The sequence below is a fragment of the Rana temporaria genome, chromosome 6 (genome assembly GCF_905171775.1).
Source record: "Rana temporaria chromosome 6, aRanTem1.1, whole genome shotgun sequence".
Taxonomy (NCBI): Eukaryota; Metazoa; Chordata; class Amphibia; order Anura; family Ranidae; genus Rana; species Rana temporaria.
This window is the reverse complement of record NC_053494.1, coordinates 126187210-126196823: the sequence shown is the minus strand read 5'-3', so window position 1 is coordinate 126196823 and position 9614 is coordinate 126187210. Positions and strand designations below refer to the sequence as shown.

The 9614-nt window shown below is 44.3% G+C and overlaps 1 protein-coding gene across 3 annotated transcripts in view; it reads left to right on the top strand.

Annotated features, from left to right (window-relative positions):
- LOC120943775 (1-phosphatidylinositol 3-phosphate 5-kinase-like) overlaps nt 1-9236 on the top strand; it is a 139020-nt gene extending 129784 nt beyond the window's left edge. For 2 of the 3 annotated variants that reach the window (XM_040357321.1, XM_040357319.1), the window contains exon 27: nt 7260-9235. In XM_040357321.1, coding sequence (XP_040213255.1) covers nt 7260-7418 — 159 coding nt within the window. In that variant the 3' untranslated portion in view covers nt 7419-9235. Of the gene's footprint in view, nt 1-7259 lie in introns of all 3 variants that reach the window. The other variant, XM_040357320.1, reaches the window with a different exon arrangement.
- The last annotated feature ends 378 nt before the right edge of the window (nt 9237-9614 follow it).

Below are 9614 nucleotides of genomic sequence, written 5' to 3'. Positions count from 1 at the left end.
GCAGGGCTAGCAAAAAAATTCTTATTGCCTTCTCACTCCTTAGGCCTCATGGACAGAAAAAAAAAACACTGAGAGGTGGCTGGCATTTTTTTATTTTGCACCTCCAAAAGCAGCTCTAGGTTATCTAATGTGCATATGGGCAGCCCAGTGACTAAATGGTGAGATTGGATGTTCTCCCTGTGCCTCCCTGGTTTTCCTCTGAGCACTCTGATTTTCATCCCACACTCTAAAGATATGTTTGTAGGTTAACTGGCTCCTGTTTAAATTGGCCCTAGTATGTATGAATGGGAGTAAGAGACCTTCAATTGTAAGCCCTTTTGAGGGAGGGGACTGATGTGAATGTATGATGTATGTAAAGTGCTACATAAATTGACAGCACTATATAAATGCATAAAATTAATAAAACGTAAAAATATGCATATTCTGTTTACAAGCATTCAAAGCCCTGTTTAAGTGTGTTAAAAAAATGCCCTAAATCTTCATGCAGAGGGGAGGATCAGTGAAATTGTATACCATACATGTGTAAGTGCATCTAAACAGTTTTCTAGCCAATAGAATAAGTTTACACTCATACGTGTCTAAATGCAATGCATGCGGAAACAAGTGACGTTGGCATTTTTTCTGCCAACGTGTTTTGATCATTAAGTGAGCATCGAGCTATAGTAAAAGCCTTCCTACAGGGTGTCACCAACATTGTTCATTCTACATTGTGCCTAGTGGCTCCATTGGAGCTCAGCCTAGTTCTGTCCGTTCTCCAGAAGGTTGCTTTTCGTTGCCATCGCCTCTGTGAATCAAACTTCTGAGTTACCCTTTGTTGTAATACATAGACACTTTGACCAGAACATCATTCTCCCATCTCTGGTCATGCTCCTTGACATCTTAAGGAGATTTCCCTCCACTGTCTAATGTGTTACACACTTCATGTCTGTCTTTAGGCTGCTGCTACTACTTGACCACTGGGCACTTAAACACCCTTAATAACCAGACCAATTTTCTGCTTTCGGTGCTCTCACGCTTGAGGTGGACGGCACAGCGCTTGAGGTGGACGGCACAGCGCTTGAGGTGGACGGCACAGCGCTTGAGGTGGACGGCACAGCGCTTGAGGTGGACGGCACAGCGCTTGAGGTGGACGGCACAGCGCTTGAGGTGGACGGCACAGCGCTTGAGGTGGACGGCACAGCGCTTGAGGTGGACGGCACAGCGCTTGAGGTGGACGGCCCTGCGCTTGAGGTGGACGGCCCTGCGCTTGAGGTGGACAGCCCTGCGCTTGAGGTGGACGGCCCTGCGCTTCTGGCAGTAGGCCGCTTCTCCAGGCCAGCACCCCTTCTTTTCACGGGCACACATTCCTCTTCAGATTCTGAATCGGACCCACTGTCTGTAACGGGTTCATAGGCCGAATCCGAATCGGACAGAGATTTCCCGCTGCTCTCATCGCTCATGATTAGACGCTGGTAGGCCTCCTCACCGGTAAATATTTTTTTTGCCATACTGGTGGCTGGTGAGGCAGCACTGCAGAGCACTGTGGTGGCACAGGCGGCACTTATGTGCACTGTAGTGGCACAGGCGGCACTGGTGGGCACAGGTGGCTCTGGTGGGGCTCTGGTGTGCACTGATTAGCACACAAGCAGAACAGGCGGCACTGGTGGGCACAGGCGGCACTGGTGGGCACAGGCGGCACTGGTGGGCACAGGCGGCACAGGCGGCACTGGTGGGCACAGGCGGCACTGGTGGGCACAGGCGGCACTGGTGGGGCACAGGCGGCACTGGTAAGGCACAGGCGGCACTGGTAAGGCACAGGCGGCACTGGTAAGGCACAGGCGGCACTGGTAAGGCACAGGCGGCACTGGTAAGGCACAGGCGGCACTGGTAAGGCACAGGCGGCACTGGTACGGCACAGTTGTGGCACTGGTACGGCACTGTTGTGGCACTGGTACGGCACTGTTGTGGCACTGGTACGGCACTGTTGTGGCACTGGTACGGCACTGTTGTGGCACTGGTACGGCACTGTTGTGGCACTGGTACGGCACTGTTGTGGCACTGGTACGGCACTGTTGTGGCACTGGTACGGCACTGTTGTGGCACTGGTACGGCACTGTTGTGGCACTGTTGTGGCACTGGTACGGCACTGTTGTGGCACTGGTACGGCACTGTTGTGGCACTGGTACGGCACTGTTGTGGCACTGTTGTGGCACTGGTACGGCACTGTTGTGGCACTGTTGCGGCACTGGTACGGCACTGGTGTGGCACTGGTACGGCACTGTTGTGGCACTGATACGGCACTGTTGTGGCACTGTTGTGGCACTGTTGTGGCACTGTTGTGGCACTGTTGTGGCACTGTTGTGGCACTGTTGTGGCACTGTTGTGGCACTGTTGTGGCACTGGTACGGCACTGGTACGGCACTGTTGTGGCACTGTTGTGGCACTGTTGTGGCACTGTTACGGCACTGGTACGGCACTGGTACGGCACTGGTACGGCACTGTTGTGGCACTGTTGCGGCACTGATACGGCACTGTTGTGGCACTGTTGTGGCACTGTTGTGGCACTGTTGTGGCACTGTTGTGGCACTGTTGTGGCACTGTTGTGGCACTGGTACGGCACTGGTACGGCACTGTTGTGGCACTGTTGTGGCACTGTTGTGGCACTGGTACGGCACTGGTACGGCACTGTTGTGGCACTGTTGTGGCACTGTTGTGGCACTGGTACGGCACTGTTGTGGCACTGGTACGGCACTGGTACGGCACTGTTGTGGCACTGTTGTGGCACTGTTGTGGCACTGGTACGGCACTGGTACGGCACTGTTGTGGCACTGGTACGGCACTGGTACGGCACTGTTGTGGCACTGTTGTGGCACTGTTGTGGCACTGTTGTGGCACTTACGGCACTGGTATAGGACTGTTGTGGCACTGGTGACACTGGTGCGGCTCTGGTGGCACAGATGTGGCTCTATTGAGCACAGATGTGGCACTATTGGGCACTTCTGGGCAAGGATAAGGTCAGGCAACACTCAGTTATCTCCTCTTCTCTCCCGCTAATACTGTGTGAGGAGAGGAGATGAACTTTCCCTGACCTGCTGTGTTTACATTGTGATCGCGCCGTCATTGGACGGCGCGATCACGTGGTAAAAGGCCGCTGTCATTGGCCAGTTACCGTGATCTGTGTTGCGCCGGATTCTCCCGGAGGACGTTATATAACGTCCACCCAGAATTAAGCAACCACCTTGCCGCCGTTATATGACGGCGGCTGATGGCTAAGTGGTTAAAACACTGACCTTTTGTCATTCCTGACTGTACCTGTAGGGGAGACCTGATTAGTTAGTGCTTGGTAAACTTTTTGCATCAGGCATCTGTTTCTCAGGCCTGCAATGCTGGTTGTCTGTCCACACATTCAGTAAAGCGGTATTAAACTCGAACACAAACCTTTATTGAATTGCAGCTTACCAAATCTTGAATGTGATGGCTGCATTCGTTTTTTCTTTTTTAGGCTTTCTTTTTTTTCCACCTTGATGATCCAGCCAGTAAGTCTGTTTTTCAAAAGAACAAGCTCTCCTGCAGGTGTAGCAGTTACAAGGATGAGGAAATTATTTAATACAGGCAGATGCTTACGGTTCGCTTTTTATTCGTTAATGTAAAACTTTTTTCCAAAGAAACTAAACTGTTTGCTGTAATTGTAAAGTATTAGCTGGAGTTTGGCTTCAATTTGTTTAGTGTGTTTAAATCTGATAGTCCATCTAGCGCTCCCCTCCCAGTATGACAACAGTGCTGTACAAAGGTACCCCCTGTGGTCCTTCATCCAGAGTGGAGGCACTGTAAAGCAGAAGGCATGTTACTGGCTTGATCCCAAGATTAAAACAGAAGGGGGGGGGGGGGGCAATGCAGCCACTACCAATAAATATTAGTAAGCTGCAATATATTGCATTTAGAATGTTGGGTTTAATACTGTTTTAGGTTTCACCATGTGGCTGTTCAGGCCTCATCTGATGCCAGCTTTGGTAGGTGGGTTTGTCTGACACTTTCTGTTAACCTGTTAGCATTTTGGATGCTGTATTGTTCACCTCTGTTGAGTGCTTTTTGGACTTCCCAAAGTATTTAAATTACTTTATCCTTTGTCCCTTAATCTGCAATTTAGGAAGATAACATTTTTGACTACTGTGAAATCCTTTTCTTTGATTACGTTAACCACTTGGCCAAGTCAGAGAGGCGGGCTGATGTCACAACCTCTGACTTGGCCAATCAGAAGAAGCTTTGTATTCATTGATGGAATGCACCACTTTCTGTGGCTGAGCGCTGTTCTGTTTCTGTGATGATGTGCTGTTCTGGGTATAGGACTGGAAGTCCTGTCTGAAACCCGGAACACAGTGCGGTATGCTGTATGTAGGCACAGCTACATACAGTTTATACCTACACATGCTGGCCCAAACTATCTATGGGAAGTCTAACAAAAGGAGTTCAGCTTCAAGGGACACAGGTCCTTCACCTCTGGTTTATTATCCACTCCTATTGCTTTGCTACAAAACCCGAGCATGATTGGGAGTGAGCTTTTCTTGCAGCTTTGTGTCCATTCTCTTAAATGGCAGTAGCATAACCCAATGTACCCAAATAACTTCATCCTGGGTCGCCTAATGTTCTCCGAGAAAAGGATTTTACAACAAGTCAATCACCCTCTCTGGATATTTCATGTTTAAGAGGAAAGTGTAGGTATGTTTTTATAGTAAGCTCATACTTTGAGTTACGATTTCAGTTTACGTAAAACCAAATTTTACCTTCACTTATTTACCTGCTTGCTCTTTGATATGTGTTCTTGTATTAAAGTGAATCTATAGTGAAAACTTTAGTTGCCTTCCACTCTGTCCTGAGCCATTGCATTCTGCTGTGGAAATCTGGATAAATATCTATTGCATCTAGATTTGGGGAACGTGTGGCAATTCAAGTACTTTCCCTCACAACGCAGTGTTTGTTATGTGAGAACCTGCATAGCTTGTGTGAGCTTTGGCAGCAGATTGGAAGTGACATGGAAGCAAGTGAAAAACAAGCAATGGCCGGTTACAGTGGATTGAGTTTTGTACAGGCAAAAAACAGGTTTGCTTTGAGAGCTGTTGGAATAAGATGTCAGGCAGCATTGGGAAGTGTATTGATTTTGTTGTAATACCCAACTAACTGTTTACCCTTGTTGTTTAAAGCTGGGAATAGAGACTACTTGTGCAGTGAATAAATATTGGGGTTGATTTCCTAAAGGCAAATCCACTGTGTACTACAAGTGTACTTGGAAGTGCAGTCGCTGTAGATCTGAGGGGGAAGATCTGAAATGAGGGGAAGCTCTGCTGATTTATTTTCCTTGCATGTCCCCCTCAGATCTACAGTGACTGCACTTCCAAGTGCACTTGTAGTGCAAAGGGGATTTGCCGTTAGTAAATAACCCCCACTGTATGGCTACCACTCTATATCTACGTAATCACAAGTTGTACATAGAAGAGAGGTTTTTAAAACATGTTAAGGATGTTTTCATCAACCTTGGTGTTTTTTTATCAAGATAAAATGGATCAAACTGACTGCAGGTTTCCTAAAAATTGAAAAACTGCACTTCTTGGATAAGAATAACACCATCTGTCAGTGCAGTGGTTACATAAGCCTACGCCTAGAACACACTTGGATTTACTGTTGTCCAAGGAATTGATGACCTGGTTTACAGCTGTTGAAGAAATATTCTAGTGCCAGATTTGTTAAACTCCTTCCTGCTGGTTATGGCAACACTTCATTCTCTGCCTTCATCTCTCTGAATACTGTACGAGTTTCTGTATTTGATTCTCGTAGATATATTTAATAAAACTGAGTCTGCTTACAATTTTTAGGCCCCCTATTCCTGTAAGGGTCTGTTGGCTTGTTTCGTGGCATCAGTTGAACATCCGCTTTTGACCGGTTTCAAGTTGGTGTTATGTTCCCATAGTCTTTGTTCATTTCAAATGGGCTTTGCATTTCCATAAAGTCCATCAACACAGGCCCTAAACATAACCTGCTGATAGTAGGTGCACAATGTTCTGGTAAAGATAGGGTGGGGTTCAATATTGAGTTGGCCCACCCTTTGCAGCTATAACAGCATCAACTCTTCTGGCAAAGCGGTCTACAAGGTTTAGGTGTGTCTATGGGAATGGTTGACCATTCTTCCAGAAGTGTGAGGTCAAGCGCTAATGTGGACGAGGAGGCCTCCACTCTAATTCATCCCAAAAGTGTTCCATCGCGTTAGGGTCAGGACTCTGTGCAGGCCAGTCAAGTTCACCCCAAACTTGCTCATTCATGTCTTCATGCACCTTGCATTGTGCACTGGTGCGCTGTTGGAACAGAAAGGGACCATCCCCAAACTGTTCCCACAAAGTTGGGAGCATGAAATTGTCCAAAATGTCTTGGTATTCTGACACCTTTACAAGTTCACTGCTAAGAGGCCAAGGACCCCTGAAAAACAACCCCACACCATAATGGCCCCTCCACCAAATGATTTGGACCAGTGCACAGAGCAAGGTCCATAAAAACATGGATAATTAACTTTGGGCTAGAGGAACTTGACTGCCCGGCGCAGAGTCCTGACCTCAACCCGATAGAACACCCTTGGAATTTGTTAGAGCGGAGACCGTGAGCCAGGCCTTATCATCCAACATCATTGCTGGACCTCACAAATACACTTCTGGAAGAATGGCCAAACATTCCCATAGACACACTCCTAAACCTTGTGGACAGCCTTCCCAGAAGAGTTGATGCTGTTATAGCTGCAAAGGGAGGGCCAACTCAATATTGAACCGTCAGACTAAGACTGGGGTGCCATTAAAGTTCATGTGTGTAGAGGCAGGCGTCTCAATACTTTTGGTAATATAGTGTATATAGAATAACCTAACCCGTGAGTTAGTATTGGTTGCTGTGTGTGTGTATGTATGTATATATGTATGTGTGTGTATATATGTGTATGTGTGTATGTGTATGTGTGTATGTGTGTGTGTATATATATATATATATATATATATATATATATATATATATATATATATATATATATATATATATATATATATATATATATATATATATATATATATATATATATATATATATATATATTATATATAATATATATATATAATATATATATATAATATTACATATACACACAAATGCTTTTCACATCCTACTACAGTTTTATTCTATAAAGCAAAATGTTTTTTTTTGAATATTCTTTGTTGCTGCATTACGAATTTGGTTCATGTTCTCCCTTCCAGATGGAGGAGGTCGAGTTTAGGAACTGGATTGAGAAACTTCAGGCTAGGATGCTTACATCAAACATTGACACTCCTCAACAGCTTCAGTCGGTCTTTGAATCAATAATAATCAAGAAGCAGTCCCTTTGTGAGATGCTACAAGCCTGGAACAACAGGTAATGTAGTTTAGATTGCTGTAAAAAGCAAGCATTTATTATTTTCAAAGTCAAACCTTCAGATTCATCATGGGATCGCTGCAAGTAGAGGTTAAATCTCTTCATTTGCCAATCAATACACTTTGATCTTTTGTCTCGGACTGGGAAAGAGCCAACATAAGAATGAAGACGATAAGACTAGATCAGCCTTTTTTTTCTTTTTTTTTTTTCAGGCAGTCAGTTCTTTTTTCATTAGTGTACTTTATATTTATAAAAAAAATAGCCATGTTCTGAATGGACACTCAAAAAGGCAATCTGCTTACAGCTAATCGGTTTAATTAATTACTGAAATGTTGCGTTTGCTTAGCAAGTGTGCCTAAAATTAGATGTATAATTAAAAATTCACAGCACACACATCAGTAGGAGGGTACATGTCAGCATTACCAAAATATAATTGTTATTCTTGGGAAGAAAATAAGTAACCTTTTTCTTGCCATGAGTAAGAGACTTTTTTTTTTACAGTTCTTGCGTAATAAATGTAGGCTTGATACATTGTATACAGTGTAAAACTTTTGGATTAAAAATTGGGTACTCAACTAGCAGATTATTTACATTAAGCAGTTCTCTTTCACATTAATTGAAGAAAAAAATCTCTTTAGTTCAAGTGTATCTACGGTAAATCCAAAAATAAATGTAATCTTCCAGTTTACCAGTGCTTAGGTGTTGGGGCTCCCTTAGTGTTTGTTTTTATTTAGACTTTTTTTTTCTTCTTATAATTCTGCCAGTAATACAAGATGACGTTTATTCACACTATTGTAACAAGAAAACAGGTGATGGGACTACTACACTCTGCCCCTATGCTTATTCCCATAACTTAGTGGCATGTGGTCCTGTAATCCCCAGATGTAGCTGAGAAAATTGTAGCTGATAACTGTCAGGACAGAGCAAGAGCACAGGAAGTTATCCGCTCACAAGATTCTGGCAGGATCAACAGACAATTTTTGCACATATCAAACAGATTTAACAAAACGATTTCAAGAGTATATTAACAGACCAAAATGAACCAAATTAAAGAAGCCCATGGTTGTAGAACTCCTGAAAGGGAATATTTACTGTAGTAGCTAATTGATCCACAAGCTTGTAATTGATAAACTGCCCTGAAACTTGACATAGGCAGCCCGGTGAGTATTGGACACCAGATAAACACAACTGAAACCGCTTTCAATTGACAGCATACTGGTAATGTTGATTTACATTTTAAGTGCACGTTTGGGTCAAAATGTAATGAGCGCCAGCGGCTGCCAATCCAAGCGCCGACCTATAATAGGTGAAGAAAGCCATTGTTGAAAGAAAGCCATACAAAGTCAAGAGTATATTAACAGACCAAAATGAACCAAATTAAAGAAGCCCATGGTTGTAGAACTCCTGAAAGGGAATATTTACTGTAGTAGCTAATTGATCCACAAGCTTGTAATTGATAAACTGCCCTGAAACTTGACATAGGCAGCCCGGTGAGTATTGGACACCAGATAAACACAACTGAAACCGCTTTCAATTGACAGCATACTGGTAATGTTGATTTACATTTTAAGTGCACGTTTGGGTCAAAATGTAATGAGCGCCAGCGGCTGCCAATCCAAGCGCCAAACGTCGACCTATAATAGGTGAAGAAAGCCATTGTTGAAAGAAAGCCATACAAAGTCCTTTTTGCAAGAAGCCATACAGGGAACACAGCAAACATGTGGAACAAGGTGCTCTGGCCAGATGTGATCACAGTTGAACTTTTTGGCCTAAAATGCTATGTGTGGTGGAAAACTAACACTGCACATCACCCTGAACACACCATCCCCACTATGAAACATGATGGTGGTGACAGCATCATGTTGTGGGGATGCTTTTTTTTTTTTGGCAGAGACATGAAAGCTGGTCAGAGTTGATGGGAAGATGGAGCCAAATACAGGGCAATTTTAGGACACCGGTTAGTCTGCAAAACACTTGAGACAACGACCCTAAACTTACAGCCAGAGCTACAAAGGAATGGTTTAGATCAAAGCATATTCCATAATTTGTTAGACTGGCCCAGTCAAAGTCCAGACCTAAATCCAATTGAGAAACTGTGGCAAGACTTGTAAATTGCTGTTCAGATGCTGTCCATCTAATCTGACAGAGCTTGAGCTATTTTTGCAAGGAAGAATAGGCAAAAATGTCATTCACTAGATAT